This window comes from Ptychodera flava, chromosome 9 (genome assembly GCF_041260155.1).
Source record: "Ptychodera flava strain L36383 chromosome 9, AS_Pfla_20210202, whole genome shotgun sequence".
In the NCBI taxonomy this organism is placed as follows: domain Eukaryota; kingdom Metazoa; phylum Hemichordata; class Enteropneusta; family Ptychoderidae; genus Ptychodera; species Ptychodera flava.
In genome coordinates, this window is record NC_091936.1 from 30,276,693 (window position 1) to 30,297,639 (window position 20,947).

The 20,947-nt window shown below is 37.3% G+C and overlaps 1 protein-coding gene across 1 annotated transcript in view; it reads right to left on the reverse strand.

Annotated features, from left to right (window-relative positions):
- The window catches only part of LOC139140623 (integrin alpha-8-like), a 105,396-nt gene that overhangs the window by 75,408 nt on the left and 9,041 nt on the right, over nucleotides 1–20,947 (reverse strand). Inside the window, exons 5-10 of the mRNA XM_070709985.1 lie at nucleotides 16,770–16,831; nucleotides 12,159–12,207; nucleotides 8,585–8,668; nucleotides 5,778–5,866; nucleotides 4,563–4,669; nucleotides 280–397 (exon numbers count right to left, since the gene is read on the reverse strand). Of these exons, the coding sequence (XP_070566086.1) occupies nucleotides 280–397; nucleotides 4,563–4,669; nucleotides 5,778–5,866; nucleotides 8,585–8,668; nucleotides 12,159–12,207; nucleotides 16,770–16,831 (509 nt within the window). The remainder of the gene's footprint in view (nucleotides 1–279; nucleotides 398–4,562; nucleotides 4,670–5,777; nucleotides 5,867–8,584; nucleotides 8,669–12,158; nucleotides 12,208–16,769; nucleotides 16,832–20,947) is intronic.

A 20,947-nucleotide genomic window follows, 5' to 3' on the forward strand; every position in this document is an offset into this window, starting at 1 on the left:
GAAAGTCTTTCAAACATCCATATTATCTCACTGTTTGCATTTTAGCACATTCACCACCGAATTTTTATCACTGACGACAATCTTTATCAGCTAACCAAGCCCTTCCTGCCCTTAAGTGTTCACTTCTGGGAACACAAAACCACAACAGTTTTTCAAACTAACCTAAAAAATATTCTCCAGCAATCTTTTTTGTGAATATCTATGAAAAATATGAGCGGTTGGTATTTTTTATTACTTAGCAATGATGAGAGGGCTGATGAGGCAGTGCCCAGTACTAACCGGTATTCTTTCAAATTTGCCACGCTGGTAATACACGTAGACTCGTCCCGCCTCCCATTTTTCAATCGTTCCAGTCCTGTCGGAGAAGAAAGGTGCCCCTACCACAATGTCATCAAGCCTACGAGAGAGAAAAAAAGGGAAAAAAAAGAATGGTCAGACATAAATAACTGGGAGGCTTTAGCGAGGTTTTAATGAGATTTTTTATCTGTTAGTCCCTTGCTTCTGCAAATATGATTAGTCAAACTGATAAAATTAAAACTGCCCCAGGAAGCAGAAATACACTATGTACGACTGTCAACAACCTGGCTTTGTGCAAGGAAATTCTCACAAATCAAGTCTTACAAGGAAGATAGTTGCGGTCTCCAGGGGCGTTCCCTATCTCCCTTCTGCCGTTCCTACTCAATTTAAATACTTTCCTCAACGCAAACAGACTTTTTAATCTGATGCTGTGGACTATCGTCCGAATCTAGAACACTTTGTCTTCCTGAATGCGTGGGATTCTTTTTCAAATCCCTTTTTTCCCTGAGTGGGCTTCAAAGTAAAAAGATTCAGTTTGAAGAGATTGATAAAAGCTGTTCCTCACAGAATATTCAGACGAGCGACGAAGCTCGGTGCGTTCTAATCTTTTCCCGGTTAAAAGGAAGTGACGCATCGCATTCTGAAGCCGCTGTGCGCTCACAGAGAATGCTGTTATTCATTTAGAATGTCTTAGATTCAGGTCTGCCTAGGTGTTGATCTGTCGCAGTTATTTCAATCCCTTTCAGTAAAACCTGCCCGTTGTAAGTTCTCTGTGGTTTTACCCATTCTGACCAAATGAACAATGAAGTTTTTATTGGGCGGAAAAAGTACTCCCCGAGTCTTCTCTCAAAGAATCAGAAACACTGTATCACAGTTTTGCAGTGTAAATGATCTCTTCTGGTTGGAAAACGGGAAAGATAAACATTTGCTCTTCCATGCTGTGTGTTATCGTGTTGTGACAATGATTCATTTACTAATTTCCTTGTACAGATATCATAAAGAAATGGTAGTTTCTTTTTTCCACATACATGTACATGGTTATTATTTTTGTGTGTCGGGAAATTCTAATGGTAGTTAAATTCCAATGAAATATGTAGATCATTCATTCAAACATATTGTAGATGCGTATTCCATGAAGAAAAGGCATTCACCGAAAGAAAAATTTCCCTTGTATATAACAACCGATGAACTATCGTAACCGTTCAACGTAACAATGTATTGCACAAAGAGTAGAAAATCTAATTTTCTGTCAAATAAAAAAAACAATCATCTTCTTCATCTCTCTCCTCTTCCATCATTGAGACAACATGCACCTTATAAATGAACATATTACACTTTTACTAATATTTTGCCCCAGGAAAATTTGACTCATTATGTTTATCATTAAAATCACAAAAAATAAATGAAATACGCAAATTTTTGGCTCAGAAGAGTAAATTATGACAAATTTACCAAGATCTGATATTTAAAATGGTTAACCTTTTTATCAGTGTTTAATTCTAGGGCCCAGACATTCAAAGTCATGTAAAATTCAAGGACTTTTTGAGGTCAAAACAACAATTTTCCAAATATCACTTTCACAATATATACACTACAATCTATATCCTGTTTTGTATATCATGACTGATTATCTTGTCAATTTTGAAAATTAATAGTGAATTATCAATTTCCAGGGCTTTCCAGGATTCAATTCAGTACGGTCTCTGTGAAATTAGTAGATTAGGAATGATAAAAAGAGGAATGATTTAGGTATACCGAATGGCCAGAAAAAAGAAAATGCTTACAAAGCCTTGATTGTAAATAAAGGTAAAGCAAAAACTTTTTTTTTTCTGACAGAGATGAAGACTTCTGAATACTACATGGCATTGTTTGACAAATTTGCATTATTCCCCACCAAAAAACAAAAGAAACTCCCAGACTATCAGGGTAGAATGTGCCCAAAGGACAGATTGTTGGACACTCTAACTTTCACAACAGTTTTCTGGCCTGTTGCTTGTGTTGGCTTTAAATCAAGCCAGTGGCGTAAATGAATTTTCACACTCGCTTTTTTAATGAAAATGGACAATTTAATTTTCCTCACAGAGTACAGAGGCCACTTTCAATTTTAAAATAAATTTTAGGTAGATTGTTTCTTTAATAGCAAATGCATGGAGCACCCTGATTTTTATCCTGGGTTAATATAAAAGAGAATGGTTAAAAGTTTCCTTGTGGAAAGTTTGAGCAAAAGTTTAAAACTTTATTTCAAGGCGCAAACACTAAGTTAAGAGCTTTTTGTAAGCATACCACTCAAAATGGCCTACGATAACATCTCATGTTCATTCTAAAAGTGGCTTGGGTAAAAATCTTGGTTTGAGACGTGTACAGTCAGACTGCTTTTTCAGCTCTTTTTTGTACACAGCTGAAAACGGCTGACAGGACAGTAGAAACATTTCCATTACTGTAACACAGTTTGGCCATTGCGTTGTTTTGATCTTATCGGGTGCAGCTTTTTCCCTTTGCAAATGCATGTCGACATGCTGTTACTCAGAACGCCTCGCCTAAAGATGGAATTCCGGCTGATAAAAACTCCCAGCTAATGGAACTTAGGGGTCATTTTCACACTCCCTGGTGGAGGACGCACTCTCTGGAGAGTTCTCCGAGATGCTATTTGCTGTTAAGGGTTTCATCGGCCGGAATTAATGATGAACGAAAGGCTGATTTCACAACAGGTGGCAATGCTGAGGTGCATGTATCACCCTGAAAAGGTTGCCTGAATTCTACGTGTTTTATTTTCAAACAGAACGATGTATCAAATACATATACCTACAAGCAGCACATATATTTTATATCTATAAATATTTGAGTCTGCATTATCTTTCAAGAAAATTTATTGCATAGTGAGAAACTGTAAAATGCATCACATATGGTACACACACAGGAGTGCCATATGTTAGTGCTCAAAATTTTATATTTGAAGGAAACATGATGACAAAAATGTACATGAAAAGAAATAAAATTAAATTCAGTTATATATCACTTCTTAATGTTATACATAATCTGTTTCAGCCTTCAGCCTTTTTAATATGGTACGATTAATAGGCAATTTTTTAGGAAGTAGGAAATATTAAATTTGTTGAACAAGTATTAGAAGCACAAAAGAATAACTTTATCGCGCAAAGTTAATATAGTATGGCATAATCTTCCCCTGATAGTTTTTTTAGTGAAAGAGACATCCGAATACAGTTTAGGGCTAGGGAAAATTGAAATCAGGCAGCATTTGTCTTTCTTAACTCTGACATTCAAGGGTCAGTAGTGTAACTTTTGATTTTTTCACGAATTTTGTTTTCATGATAACAACAGCATCTTGTTCTTCTCCCCAAAGCATGTTGATACGCTCAGTATTCGACTTGTCAACCTCTGCCTCTGTATATGTGTAAACTGCAGTGTTATTGTTGATAAGTGAATTCTGGTCCGGAGTAAAATTCAAATGTAAACAATAACTTACAGTGCATTTTGCACATGTAGACGCTGTGTTGACAAAACTAAATGATGCATGTGTCAACTTTCTTTAGGGAGTAGAACAAGAACTTGTAATTGACATACAAAACAAAAAATGCGAAAAAAATCATCAACATTTATAGCTACAAGCCTTTAGCAGTGTGCCGTTTGATGCACCACTGACAAGAAAGTGCTCTCTTTGACTCAAGGAAATTTTGCATAATACATGTATTAGTTGGTATAGTGCTGACACAGAAATTTCAAGAAATTCCCAAGTTGACTCAGTGAACTCAGAATCTTAAATATCAGAGGTCACACTGTCATTGGATAAGGGACTTTTTTCGCATTCCGTGCACAACTCTAACGCGAAAACCTTACTTTCTACTCCAAGGTAGTCTACTAAATTATCAACAGTGTTGTTGTGCAGAAGGACAGGAAGGAATCAGAGAGTGGGAACAGAAGAAGACTGATTAACACCCCTGGGTGTATCATCAGTTGCAGTAACATCTTGTTTTATTTCATCCGCTGACAGAACTCTGCCACCAGCTATCTATCGTCATGCCAACCGTACAACTTAGGTTGTGACACCTCTGCGGTTGAAAAGAAATATTAGCCGTACTTTATAGGGAATATTGTGGTTTGATATTGTTTGCCTGAAATATGAGTGTGCTTTCAAAACTTGCCACAGCTGATTCCGTCTCCAAAACGTATTTCATTGCATAATAGGATCAGAACTTAGTCAAGATCACAAAACTGTTCTATGAAACAAGAGGTGAAATTTCACCTACCCATCGTTATTGAGGTCTTCAACGCAGACAGCGAAACCGAAGTATGCCCCCAACTGCTCACCCATTAATTGGTGCAATAGGTGCAGCTCGGAGTCGAACACTTTCACCTGCGGAGAAAGAAAACTACAGTGATTGCCAAAGAAATTGACATTGACCGTGTGACTTTGTATGTCTGCAATGAATCAAGGATCTTTACACTGTGGAGTATTGTTGAGCAAACTTCAAAAACAGATTAATGACTCACACAGAGAACTTGAAAACAGGGAGGTGGGAAAATTTACAGCTACACTGAAGGCTGCCACACTTTGCACATTCTAAACATGCTGAAATGAGTGCCACGGCCTTTGGACGGCTACTGCTCATCAACAAGGTCATCCCCTAAGTATATTGGATTGTCAAGTCTTTTATTGGATGCGCGCCGCGAGATTGAAAGCACAAAAATGGCGCGTGTGTGTGATTGCTGCTAAAGACAGGTTTCGCCCTCTGTGTAGGCCTGCCTTTGATCATAATGCAGTGTCAGTTTAATATCTGTCACATTAAATCTGCCCCATGCAAGATATGACATCTTTCTCTACGTACTATGCAGGCACACAGCGATCTACACTCTTCATCTTTAGAACTCATCAGAGCTATACGCATGGAGTGATTCATATCTTCCATAATCACTGAATCTAGGTTTTATTTCTGCTTTTATTTTGTATTTTTTTTTATGTCTTTAGATACCGACTTACTGTCTTGCAGAGAAATTTACATTTTATTAGTCACAACATCACATGCATGCACAAACTTGACCATCAAAAATGAAACATTTCACAGGGTAACTAAAGTCTGATTTGAATTTTGCTGAAACTTTTTCTTGGCAAATTTTTTTTTTTCAATCTATTTATCACTTCTTTGCTTCAAAATGAACAGCGCGGAAATGGTTCACAAAAACAAGAAAAACAAGGTGGTCTTAAAGACCCCCATCCACTGTCACTCAAACTGTAAGGATTTTGTTTATTGACAGGCCAGATATTATTCCGACTTGCAGGTAACACTGTGTAGTTTATATGACCCTAGCAGATGTACCTGTAATAAATTATTCAAAGACTACACCGCATACAATGCAAGCATCTACCTTGTGGTGTGGGCTATCAGATTCCAAGAAGGAAAGAAAGGCCTGTAATCTAAAAGTGGAAACACAGGGGGACTGCGTGATACTACAAAATGACTTACCATTCCTTTTAAGTCATTACTGCGGGGCGCTCCGGCTACGTAGTCATCGCTGGAATCGTAAGTAAATTCTCCGACCGCCACTGAATAGCCTGGCGAGAGACACGTGAAACACAATTCAATTCCATGCTTGGTTTAATCAATTGTAGATTGGAGTGTCTTACAGAGAAGAGCCCAGGCTGTTTTGGATTTAAAAAACAAGTTGTGCAAATATTGATAATGTAAAATGATTGTGTCTTCTTGCAGGCTATCGGGTATCAAATGGACGAAAAAAACAAATAAACAAAAATACTGCAATTATACATGTTTAGATTTCGCTGTCATGGCAATTTAATTTGCAATTTGCCATAAAACGTGAGAAAAAATGAACGCAAATCTAAAAATAACAGTGGACACATCATATGTGCTGGGTTGGATTTTTCATGAAATTTCATCCACTGTCAATTCTGAGATTTAATTGCAGGTACCACCAGGTATCTGTTTTGAAGTTAATTTGCGCATCGGAAGGCACATACATGAATCTACCTCTGTCTGTATTCATTTTTTTTAGTGTGTAGTGATAATTTCTTTTTATAAGACACAGTGTACATGTATGTATATAATTGAGAGCACAATGTGTAATTGTTCAGGAAATAAAATTGGAATGACCCAACTGGTATTACATGGGATCTGAAATGTACCATTATATGAAGCAGCCGAGTGGAACGCCAGGAAATGTACATGGAAATATTAGGCCACGCACTGGTGAACTTTGGTAGGAATTTAATATAATATTCAACAGGGGAAAGATACAGAAACGGCAGTCTGCAAAAACCCCGGGTCGGAATTAAAGTTCAACAGAGATTGCTCCCGTGAGAGGTTCCCTTGAATTTTGTCTGACAGGATCCATCGGTAATCGATGGTATCACAGATGAAAATATGTCCATCGGCGCGAGAGCCGTGTCAGTCAGACCTTGCTTGACAATGAAAAGGTGCTCCTCCATTCTTGGCTTTAATAGCAAAAATCCTGCTTCACTTCAATCAATGATTTCAACAGATTTCTGCACTGTACACTTCTCTGCTAATAAATTTACACCGTGCAAAATCAATTTTTCGGGCTAACTTAACACCATTTTCATGTTTCCCATTCTAATTTTATAGAACGACACTTTGGCGTTATCACTCTATATATTAAAGACCTTTACTGATCATTTTTCCCCCCCAAGTGGCAAATGTAAGCATTTACCTTTATAAATTGTCAAATACTTTGATATTTTTATGGACACTGTTTTTACGGCTGTGTGTAAAGACATCTACATACACATGTAGCCTGGTATCATTACGGAGTCTGTGTCTAGTGTCTCCCGTGGGAGAGTCTGTAAAGGGCCTACGGAGAGTCACAATTCACATCATTTTTCGCCGATTTTGAATTTTACCTTCAAATGAGTTTGGACCGTTGATTTTATATCTGACCTCTCTACAGATCTGTCATTTTTTACGCACAGTTCTGCATGTACCTCAAACCATCTCCAAAAATTGTTTACACCAATGAGAATATATCAGTCTTGTATTATTCCTTTTTCTGGAATATTTCCTTCTCATTTATCCAGGGTTGACAAATTTTCTGAACTCACTCATTTACATGTACTTGAGTATGTATACCTTAGAACTTTGACATTGTGCCAGGTTATCAAAACCAGTAAATTTTAAAATCAACTGCAAAAATATTCTTGTTGTCCATATTTATTCATAACCCCATAAAATGTTTGACAACATACAGTATGACCTCATCCCCAGTTTTTACCCCTTTTCAGAAATATGCATTTATTCAAGGAAGGGTAAATTTAGAGTACTGTAATATCATCACAAAGAAACCAAAACCACAAGCACAAACAAAAACACACAAAAAACACCAATCATTTTTCAGTTTCACGTAAAAAGATAAAATACATTTTTCGAAATAAGGTCAAATCTTAAATTTCCTAGCACTGTAAAGGCTTAAACTAGTAAAATGATACCTACATGTTGGAAGGATAATCTATACTAAAATTTTCACTCATAACTTTTTCATAGTAATGCCGTAGTGGCTGGCATTTGAGTTATCCTTGCCAGAGGATATGGAGTTCATCTGCTTAAGTTTAGAATCAAAAAAGCCATATCTGAAAGCCGTCAAAAGGAAGGATCATAATGCTCAGTGAAGACACAGAAGACGAGAAAAAGAGTCTGTCTAGTTATTTCAATTCTGAACGAAAAGACACATCTAGGTCCACTCATAGCTACTTGTTGGCTGCGTGGAGTAAAAGTGAATTTGAATGGCTTTGTTTCCGCTCATAGTGAACTTTCTGATTATAATGGGCACAGAATTTCTTTTGTCTTTTGCTACGCTTCATTAACATTCTCTCCGAGTGCCGCATCAAATCAGTTATCTGTGATGTCATTGCCAAAGGCTGGAAAGAAATCAGGAAGGGGGGGGGAGAGGAGGGGATGCCAGCATTGATCAGGGTAAATCTCTCTCCCTAACGAGGGACTCGTTTTACGAGATTCCTTGATGAATTACCCATTGTCACTGCCTGAGTTTAACTACACAGGAGGGGAAAGTGGGCTCGCAAAGGATATGAATAAAATATACTCTGAATAAATACTAGTGCAAGCCTCATTCCAGAAAAACTTGATGAAACCCAAGGATGAACTCATTTCAATAAACATAAACAAATTACAAAAGAAAGAAAAGGAAAAGAAAAGAAAGAAGGAGAGAACGTACGACAGACGGACTTTGTCCGCTTGGCTGCACTTGTTATTGGAGAAGTTCTGTTGCAGACAGATTTACTCACCCAAATAACTGTAATCAGCTGTCTTTGGTCCCTCCTGACTCGACAACTTCTGACGGGAATTCAAACTTTGTGAATATATTTGTCCTGTGAAAGGAGAAACGTAGACGTAGACAGTCAGAGAGAGTAAGAGTGGGCGATAAAAATGGGAAGAGATTTAATATTAGCGAGATGGTGCTGAAAGAAAATACAGCCTTCGTTTTTATGATTCTCATCTAGAAATTGCTGTAGAGTGGACGTCGGGAGATTTACAAAGGATACACAGGAATCCAATCAATGAGTATCGCTATTAGCGGAATTATTCATGATCTCCCCCCCTCCTCCTCCTCTCTCCGAGGGAAGAGCAAAATGAATATTAATCTTGACAGTGCAGAAGGGTTGAAACCATGGGTATTTATAGCGTATGTCAAACACATCACATCGGAGGGAGATTAACATCCTGATTGCAACGCGTAGGGACATAATTGAAGCATACATTCGGAAATCAAAGCCGGCACTGCCTTAACTGAACTACGGCCATGCTAGTCAGTTTTGATGTTTGACCCCATGCTGCATGCTTCATTGCAGTTTATAGACTTGGTGATTTTTTTCAGTGAGTATACTCCTGCATTGCCCTAGCATAATCAAAAGCCTAATTTCAGCTGGTTTTCCGAACAAAGAAACAGAATCTAACTCTTTCACATAATATTGTGAATTCTTCTCCCGTGCAAATTTTCAACTTTCCATTTCCTGGTTTACATGTACATGCTACAAGAAAGCCATTTATACTTTATTTTTCTCTCAATAAAACTGACAAAAAGATGGTAAAGTCAAGAAAAAGACTTGAGTGCCATCAAACAACTTTGAAATTCAATGGTGTCACCCCTTTTAGGCTCCGAATGGGTTCAACTTTGTCAGGCAAACAATTGGATAATACCAAGCTTTGGTGGCAGAAAAAAGGGTTAAACGCGTTAACTCGTCAGTTCCAGCAAACTTTTGATATATACATGTACAGAGAATAATTGAGGGCCATGGGATTTGACTAGGGTCTGGCGATATAAAAGTGGGTTGGAATGAGGCGAGTTTGGATATTTTGTCAATGTTATGGTATGACCATTTGGGACGAATCAAGCTTTTATTCATATTATAAATCATAATGTTAAACGTCGGAGTCTGCGAGATCAAGCAGCAGGTCAACTGCGATGCACAACAGGAGACAAGCCACCGTGATTGGTCTTTAATGCCTTCGATAACTCGTTGATAACTGCAAATATGACTTCCAATTAAAAAAGACACCGATAAAATACTACGGAGAATACGTTGAAAGTGTACACCATGTCCATTGATAGCGATACCACACAGAAGATGAAACTGGAGACTGTATTTGAAGCATCAACGATCAGCTTTGATACAATGGAACCAAGTTCTCTAGATTTACACACATCCGAATCCCACCTTTTTCCATTCACAAACGGAAGCAGAAAAATACTGGGTTTTTTCTGATGAACTTTTATTACAATTATTTAGACAGAGTTTTCCTCCATGGAGGATTTATCAATGCAACGAGCGACGGGAAATCTGATGTGTTTCAATAGAGCATACTGCATGCACGGTCATATATTGCAGTCTTTATCATGTTTAAAATTTTTTCATAAATTTGAAATTATCACTGAAAGGTTGACACACCACATTTTGCCTGGAGTTACTTTTCCTCTCAAGTTGTGTGGAATCACGCGTCAATAAAAGAGGAAAAAAAGCTGCTTTTGTTAGGGTTTACAGGTACTCTTTTCTGCTTTACACGTTTTCGATTGTACTTCCATACAGTAATTATGAAAGGACAAGTTTCTTTACAGTAAAGCCATCAATGAAAGTAATTTTATTTTCAAAGCCAGTAATGGAATGCAGGCTTTTTGAGATGCATTTTCTCCATTTTTCAGTGAGAATAAAGAATATTGATTTTTTAGCTTCCAATATCCCACCATTTAACGTGATTTTAACAATGGTATTAAAATCAATTTAGCATCGCTTTAAACTCTCTCTCGCCGTGGTAACCATGGAGAAAGTGCATGGCTGAAGATTGGACTTAAGCAGGCTGATACAATGCCTCTGCTTTCCTTGGCTGAGTGCTGGTTTTTGTACCAATTTCCTTTCGAGTTCCCCGAAGGAAAATGGCTACTCAGAAAAAGAAGCCATTCACAGAAAGTCAATAGTATTGGCCTTCGCACAGGAACAAATATAGAAAAGAGCATGATGTCTCCGCAATATTCGCAGACTGAATATACAAACGCTACATACTAATGATGGTGAAAAGTATCTGTTGCTATGGAAACATTTATTTGGTGCCCTAGAAAACTCCATATGCAGCCCCAAAGCATCTACTGTTCATCTCTGTTGTTTCCTGTCTCTTCATTTCTGCCTGCACAAATTTTAAAAAGCTAACAGCTGGGCCAAGGTTCTTGCTGGTAATTGCAATACACATGTATACACATGGATTGTTTAACCACAGTTATTTCTTTTCTCGGTTGCCATGGTTTCACACAACAAACAAAAGAGGCAGCTGATGACGATCTGAACAATGCCACAACAATAAACATGACGTCGCTTTGACGTCACGACCTTAAACTTGACTCTTTCACATTTCGGCTGTTCCTACAGAGAACCTGGTCTCTACTGAACAAAAATCCTCTACGTAGGATGATATTCATAGTGTTTTGTTTACTGCCATGGAAACCATTTTCTCATGAATAGAATCTACACAGACCTGGCCAAATGGTCATGACGAGCAGGCCTGAAGAGACAGACATTTGTTTCATTATGACGGATCGTTATCGGTGGATTCGGAAGGAGTGTGCACTGTAATGGAATACCTGCATTCACTTTGTTACTGTATACCTATAAACAAATGTCTATCGCCTACACATAGCTGAGCTGTACTTTTTCATCCGGAAAGCTAAATTCATCGACACAAACGCTGTAAAAGATAACTGAAGTCACGCCGGGGCAGTTTTGTCGAGTTATTATTACTAGTCCAGGCACAATGCTAGTAATAGAGGCGGCCTAGAGTGGAAAACAATATCTTGATCATTGTTGTAAAACATTTATGAAAGGTGGCGGTGGACGTGAGTGAAATGCTTCAGCTGAGCTGGAACAAAAGGCATTGAAAAATGTGCTGCTTGCTCGATGACAATGCGTGAAAGATCATACTCATTACCTGTCAAAAAAATGTTTTATACTACATACTGGTACAGGGTGATATGCTTAAGAAAATTAAAAAGCATTAAAACACTGAGCCAATTCCGATAGCATTCACGTCAAATTAACCGAGTGAATTCTGCTCTCATTGTTCAACATTTTTGTGATGGCCGGATAGTTTGCTGGTAGACATCGGCTGTTGTTGAGAACACCAGGGATCGCGTAAATCATTCTTTCGTTGCAAGCGGTCTAAAAATATTGTCTCTTTGGTGCTGTCGGTTCTTTTATCCTCTGCAGTTTTGTAAATAACCAGCTCAGCTAAGGTCTGGTTAAATTCCATACTTCTCCTGTTCATGCACGCGGGAATACGGCATTAAAACCGTGCATAAAAAAATTATGACCTTACCTTGCCAATAAAAGCTTCCCACAGCTCCGATAGCCAAATGTTTCTTGTTCTGTGAAGCAGAAATGTAAAAAGAGGACATGAAAACCCTTTCATTTATTCCCCTCCCTGGATTTGCTGGAGGGTGCATCTTTAGAACGATGTTTGTGAAAGGTTTGGTGTATCTCTGTAATTATCATCATTTCCATTTGTTGGGAACATGTTGACAAGTGCCAACATGTTTTTAAAGGGTGCTTTGGTCTCTCTAATTTTTATATTTTATCCCTTTGAGAGCTGAAAAAATTCTCCCTTATAAGCCTTCTGGTTCAATTGTCCCCATGGCAAGGAAAACAAAGATGATTTGAAACAGACCGAGATAAAGGTCATCCCTGGTAAATTACCAAGTGTATTTTATTTGTCTGCCCCCAGCCTTGTTAAGTGAACTTGAACAATGAAACCGACATCTTCAACTCATCATCAGTAACTTTCCGTCTGATGTACATGCATGAGGGTCATTTCTGACTGGTATTGTGAAACACAAACACTTCCCAGTTTGTCATAGAAATCTTTCTTTTTTTGCATACCATTTTCAGTTAAACACAAAGTACAGTCCCACTCATTAATCCTTACTTTTAACCTTTTCCTGAACAGGTTTAACAGCTGGCTAGACATGCAGAATGCAAAACTATTTACAAAAAATTTAAATATGATTTATGCAAATATAATAGAAGACAAATGAGGCTGTTACAGATTCCTCACTGTCACATTTTCTTTAATACCACAATTTTCATGCCAGTGTACAACCTTGTGCTTTATGTACAAAGACGGACGAAATTTACACTGAATCTCTTTTTTCCCTCTGAAAAAAACAATACTCTGAGAATTGTGAATTATCAACGCACATATATTCATAAGCTGGGATACCGCAGTGCTCTAATACTGGTAAGCTATAGCTTTAGCAAGTTTCACATGTAATAACTATAATAACACCTCTCCCGGACTGACATGCCAAAGCTAATGTCAAGAGCCGGGGACTTTACCCCTCAATCTGTATCAGGTGCAAAATGGATTAACTACTCCTGTGAACTTCTAATCAGGGAATAAAGTCATGTACCGATTGGAAATGATCCAGTGCGGGTACATGACTTGACTCGGGGATTTCGGGGAGATTTACGCCGGTTTGCTTTTTTTTTTGACTCCTGGCTGGAACTACTGCGGACATGTCATCGAGGTGTCACTCGAGGGGAGTTTGAGTTATATCTTTAATGGTTGCAATGTCTGTCTGTCTGCTGCTGCTGCCGTCTACGGACGAAACCCACGCAGCACACGCTCTGCATGTTAAACAGCAGTCTATTTGGCAGACTTTGTGACTGCTCATAACACTGCAGACACCAAAATTTCACCAACATTCTTTGCTCCGTCTACCTTAAACAGATCCTTGAGAAAAACTTTCTACTCCATCACATCTCAACTGAAAATGATCAGCAAAACAGGCATCCCAATTCATGAAATTACGGAAGATTATCAAAATTCAAGGTATTTATGTTTTATGAAATACACTGTCATTGAGACAGAACAGTGTCTGCATACGCATTATGAATACCAGCATGACGATAAATAATGTGACACGAGTTCCGAGGGACCTACTGGCATTTGAAAGGTTTAAAATATTCCATTGTTCAATGAAAAAAATTCAATATGCCCTACATTGCTAGATAACTGTCTATTTAATGCTATGGTTCAGAAATCGTATGTGCAAGGAAAAGCTATTTTTTGGTCATTGTCATTTAAAGTTTGTAAGATTTACATCATAAAAGATTGATGAAAATAGTTTTACAGGAGTGTTTACTCCACACTTTTTGAAGCTTGTGAACAATCAATTCATCAATTCTAAAACTTGAACTGCATTTTTTTGTACTTTTGTTTATAAATACCGTAAAAAATTTATAATTAAAAAGTTGAATCTTGTAAATTTGGAAGGTGAACTTGAAATAAAAAATATTTCAATTGGGTTTTATTCAACAGCAAAATTTCAATGTTTTAGTAATCTGTGAAGATAGTTTCACAGCAAAGAAGGGTCACTACCATTCGATTGTTTGTGTTACAAAATGTACATCACCTTGAACTGCATAATTACTTATGATTTTCCAAATGGCAATTCAAATAAAAATATCGTAATTAACGTAATGTCTGTTGTCATCCTGACCACCTTTGATGTTCAAAGAGAACTTTTACAAAAAAAATACCGGTCATTTTCGTACAGAAAAATGATAGACAGTATCGTAACATATGTTTGTCACCTCGTCCATTCACAAATTTCAAGGTTTAGCTGTTTTCGAAAAAATACACGTGTCCTCGATGTAATCCATGAGTCAGAATTAAACTGCGTAATTGGCCAAACAAGCACAGCTTAGAGGACCTGTGAAATGTGGTTTTATTGCAATAAAAGACAGGCTAGTGTACAATGTGTTTTCAATTTCTATCAAATCTGAACCTCCATTCATGATCCCTCCCCGACAAAACGGCTTTTCTAATTTTCTGAATTCAGACGAGGATAATAATTGGGAGAAGGAAACACACGACATACATTGTACTTCCGGGCTTTTTTTGTAATATGGCAATTTTCCCAATTTCACACTAGTTTGCAAGGTTAACTAGACAAGAGAAATAATCTTTTTATGCCCCAGATTCTATTACCGCAATCAATTGTTATTTCATTATTTCTTCTAGGCCTCATTGTTTAAGGTTAATACGATTTGTGAAATGTGATATTCACATGATGTTTGGTTATTACGGTGTATTATATTTTTTGACCTATCATGGTAGTACTACGTAAATTCTGGTTACGATACGGACAATAGACATTGACTGCAATGCACTCTGGCATACTGGCATGCTGGCAGACTGGTGGTGTCGGGGAACCAGCTGTTCATTTGCATACAGCTCGGTGAGTAATGCATTTTTTCAAGGTTTTAACACAGGCACGCAATATGGTTTGTAAATATAGAAATGATACGTTGAGTGGGGTGAATCATTTTTTGTCGTTGTTGTTCTTGCTTATAAACAGATTGACAGAAATGGTATTTGCATCGCGTGGATATTTATGCAATATGGATGCCAAGTTGTCAACGTTGTTTACGAGTTTGCATGGAATATAATGACTTCAATATTTATGATTTGGAGCAGTGTCCTCCTTCTTGTAGACTACATACAAACTGAACATATTAAATATATCACAACATAATCCTTTCTATCTTTGTTCACATGTTGCATTAACAAAACAAGAATATGAATCAAGCTATTTTAAGCTTGAGAATTTTGTACTCTAGCAAACAAATAACAGTGAAACAGTGATTGTTAAACTGTAAGTATGCATAGGTGTACAATTTTTGATCATACTTATGATGCATTATTATTTTGCATGCCTAAAATAGCATCAACGTTTAGCAGCCACAGTAATTCGCAGTATAAAAGGGCATTACCTGCGCTATTTGATAGAGGGTTGCTCTCAACTATTCTGGGTATAAACATGGGAATAAAAAGGGTGTACCCATTTCACCAAAATGATATTAATGTTAAAAGTTGGGTTTTAAAAATGTCTTTAATAAATGTTGATCATAAAAATCCTTCAAACACTGGCATACTGTACTATGCAGGACTCACTTTAAAGCAACGAGATTAACAGTAGCTGGGAAAGTGTGTACACACAGCAATATGTCATACACATGCCAAGTAATTCAGTGTCCATACATTAAGCCTTTTAAAATATTTTCCCTTCTGCTTTTTCCAGATTACAAGTAATAAACCATGTGATAACACACATGATTTAACACGTGTTCTCTTTTGATTTGAATGTTATTACTAGCAAATTCTTTATGAACACACACAAATTTTAGTAATTCCTGTCCATTCTGACTTTAAGACTTTCAGGTACAGGACAAGACGAATATGTGTATTACTAATAGCACTGATAGCATGAGACTGTTACATTATGAAAAGATCTGTTTCGTAAAAAATTTAAAAAAAAACGGGATCACTTTCATTCGATGAAACTTTCATGACGCTTTTTCTTGTTTATAGGTACACGTAATATTGCAGAGTAAGGTTTTACAAGGAAGACGATATTTTTATGTTTGCATTGGTTTGAGATCCTGGCTAATAGATACAAGTTGAAGTTTGCACCAAATAGCAAGAAGTACATGTGATCTACAGAACACCGGAAAAAATTGGGAACCAAGCGATCACGGACAGGATACACAGTTTGGTCATGGCAATTACCACCCCAACAGGGAAATTTTTGTGTAAAAAGTTACTAGTCTCTACCATCATACATATACAAATCTAATTATAAAGTACAATTACGCTCTTATGCTCATACAAAGTGCACATATCAGTTGACAAAGCTTGGTACTTGAGATTAAAAAATTCATCAGATGATGATGGGTGGGGACAAGTTGTGATTACGAGGCAATATCTGACAGGATGTGTGTATTTTTGGTGCAGACAGTCTGCCCAAATGAGGTGTCAGTGTATACATACACAATCACTCTGCAACACATCGTCGAGACTGGGCAGTTTATGATGTCCAGCGTTGCACGCATTGAAATTCGAAACGCATACAACGTAAGTACTTACTTTAGTGACATCGGCGCTTATTCCTGCCTGGCAGTAGCCCACCCGATTTATTTTCAGCTCATCTGCCAAAAAAAAGAAGATGTAAGGAAAAAATTATGTCAAGTTCCAACATTGAGATATATTTTAGCTACGTTGTGAAAGTTGTCCCGCCACGAGTGGAGCTGGTTTTGTCATTTTGCAGACCAATTATCTTCTTTTGGAAGGGCAAAATTGTCGTTAGTACAGACAGATTGTAAGATTAGAAGTATTTTTCAGAAATTAGAAGCCATTAGAGCGCGCCCCGGGAGTGTCATCTATTTGACTCCTGGCACAAAACATGCAGAGTTGGTGCAAAAACCGCTCCACTTTCTGATCCGACTAATGACATCCCTAGTCTGCCATCCATTCATCAAGTCCTGCTGACAACGCTCATCGTGCAATTGAACTTTCATTCAAATATACACACATCCATGGGAGTTTGAAGGGAAAGGGAGAATGAAAAAAAAACGGAGAAAGAAATCTGGGACTGCTGAGCCAATTCCCTCATTCATCTCCGATACAATTCACGTCCCGGGAACCAGTTAACACGGCCATTTCACAGCATGTCAGCCTGATAACGACAGCACTTCCCATATTTCTATATTAATACTATTATCCGTAAACTACCTCCTGTTTCCAGGCCATACATCAATGTATGTGATTTCCTGATCACGCAATCCACGCTGACCCCACGACTCGATTTGAAAGTTTCAGTCTCCCATGGCAACCAGAGACCCCGAATCCATGCTTTTAGTTAAAATCTGCCCATCATATTTTACAATCACAGCAACTTTACCATTTGCTGTCTATCCAGCACCGTACCTTTCGCTGGCTCCTATCTCCCACGGCCCCGTTGCTTTATCGTATCATTTATCAGAACAATGAAATGACTGACAAAAGTACGAAAACTGCTGTAGTGCTCACAGACTACTTAATTATACCATTATTGTCAACTTGGAAGGTTACGGCCCCCATTGTACGTGAGTATTCACCACCTCTCTGGGTAATTACAGGCAATATTTCATCCTGTTTATTATCTTTGTATGTCTGAGTGTATAAATAGACACACCGAATGTAAGGTGTCGTTCATGGACTTCCATACATATACCATGAAGTTAATAGATGTGCATGTATTTCAGTTTTCCTGTAATGTTTTTCCTTTTTCTCTCTTGCTGCTGTTGTTCACTGAATCCGCTTAAGTGAAAGTCCGTATATATTATTTGATCCCCTTTCTCACAAATAATTTACAGTTGCTGGGTTGAATAAAGTTAAAAGAGCTTGCCGTCCAAATAAAAAATCTGTCGTAAGTTTCTTTCATTTGATAAGTTGTGTGTTCGATACCTATCACACTTTGAACATGTGTGTACTCCTAACACATCAAAATAACATGAACTATTTTTAGTTGTTTTGAATTTGAATCAAAAATCAATTTACAAAAGTTACTAAATTTTCAATTAAGATTTACAATGTTGATTTTGCTTTTTTAAATTTGATTTTTATTTTTTTTTGAGATATCACTGCAATTTAAAAATTTTGACAAAGCAGAAAAAAGGATATTGTAATCTTATCAATAAAAGCAGTTGAAGCTGTCGAAACCTAATTTAAAATATGCGAGGACTGCAAAAATATTCCCCTAGTCATGTTAAATTGAGATGATACTATGGTAAACACCAAGCAACTACAAAAGGTCATATTTTTTCCCAGCTATTTTCCGAGCATATGTGACATCCTCATTTCGTTGTTACATGATAATAAATCACTTTTTATGGCCTGAGTTTAACAATACACTCAGCCAATTTGCATACAATAGATATTTGTATATTTGTCTAACTGCGTAAAAAATGATCGATGAAAATCTACTTTCCTGGGTTTTTTTAAAAGTCGAAAAGCTCATCTGCTTTGCATTTGGTATTTTTTATGGGAAATTTGCAATTACAAGACTTGACGAGCTGGGTCAGTAAAGTCAAACAGCACCATGTGTCCTCGCAAGTTTTAAATGATGAAAGTAGTGAGACGTTCACCAAAAGGTTCAGTCATTGAGGACTATAACAATCCCATAAATTTAAATATGAGTCGCTAAATTTGAATATTGGGGCAGTATTTTTCCAAGCAATTACATTTTTTTTCAATTTACGTACAGAATTTGCAAATTTTTATAGAGTTTTTCACATTTTAAAGGTTTTTCTCAAAGTAGTACTTCAAAGCAAATTTTTTTCACTGACTGCAAATTCATACAGATTAAGGATAAAAGCACACAGAATAACAAAGCGTAAAAGCGAAAATACAGAAAAAGCTATGGTGTAAACGCTATCATGTATATGTTTGCCTTTTATGGCTGTCATTAAACACCGTGAGTAAAACACGTGGACAGTTGGATCCCATGGTTCGTATTCGACAGAATTACATTTACAAGAACCGAATACAAGGAAAACCATCTTGTAAAAATACTTAGACTCGATGAATTGCTTCTGGGGATATTTGGATGAAGAAAGAATACAAAATTGCTTTTACGAGATGAAAATTATGTGTGTAGGATGAACAAATGAATATTCCTCTCACTACAAAAGTATAAAATAAGATACTGACTGCTGACAATAATTTCTGCCATTCATAATTTTCTGACCACTTCAATGGCTGTCCGATTACCCCTGTGTAATTTCCCAGCCCAGCCATATTAGCTTCAATAATTTAATTGCCGACACGGATTCAATGTCAAATTAATTTTCAAACGGTCTTTCATGTGTCAATCTTACTTAATGGCTAAAGTGGTGAATGTCATAACTATAATGGTTGCCCCATTCTTGAAATGTTACGATGGATTTGAAGTCTTTCCTCATTGTGTGCATGAGAACACTATACGTTTCTGTCAGCCAAGTTTTCTGAACATTCTGTGTTTTGCTGTCAACTTCTATTTCCTTCATTTGCCTTTTTTTTTATTCCGTAAGTATGAATGGATATTAAGTTGCCAAAGAGTTGAATGCGAAGAATGATTGCACACAGCTATTACTCCATGCAGGGCTGACAAAGTACTGAATAGTGAGAGAAAAGCCGGATAATCATTAATTTTCGAAATACAGAACTTGGCAGGCTGTCACTGTACTGCTACACTTAAAGGGGCAGGTTTTTGAGCAGCTGGCTTGGAAGGTTATATCTGATTGGTCGATTGTCACTATTCACAGCAACTTAGGGAATCTATTGGTCGAACTATGTTTGACGTTGGTCACCGAGTGGGTAATCGATTCACAATTGAACACATCTGGTTTATCCACACAGTACGGTAATGAAACACAGATCAACACATATCATCAAACAAACCATAGCTGAACATTACATGTACATATAAACTTAATAAACAATTCATTGCAGTACGGTAAAGCAGACTTCACATAACCCAAGAACTCTGAATTATACTGAAACATTGTATTGAGACAGTGCAAAGCAGCGATCATAATAATTAGGTCTCTGCTAAACATCAACTGTCAACAATCAAACGCAGCTCAGATATTGATTGGAAATTGATTATCATTGATCATGAACGCAAAATTCAGTCAAATACTTATTATCATCCTCTGCCAAAAAGAATATTGTTCAATATCAGTGTCTAAAATACTTCAGCAGTACATGTGTGAGCTAAACCAAAGGCAGTTTTCAATACTCTCATTGGAGACATGAGAACAAAGCATTTCAAAATTATTGAATATGTCTCATGCAAACACAAACTCATTAAATATGTCCTCAAATGAATGATGATCATTGAATTTCCTTAGCAGTACTCTACAAATTTTCTGAATGTTCTTTTCCGCCAACTCTTTCCAATCAGTGAGCATTCGCAGAGCTAACTCTCGTATCGGCATGCACATTGAAGTCAGACCTCTTTGAAGCAATCAGCATTGGACTGTATTTGGCTGATAATCATTGAGTGTATTCAAAGCAAGCCACTTCAAATCAAGGAGCATTCAACGTCTCATATCTAATAACTGCGCCGAGTATTTCGCCGAGGCAAGTTTCATCCCTTTGTGATGCTTGAATCATTTGTTGAACGTCGCTGCCTTGGTCAAAAAGGTGCATATTTGCTTTTAAGAACAGTCTTGTCCATACTCTGCTTATTACTGCTTATATCCAAAACATTGGGTCAACATCCAGTACGACATCTAGTACAA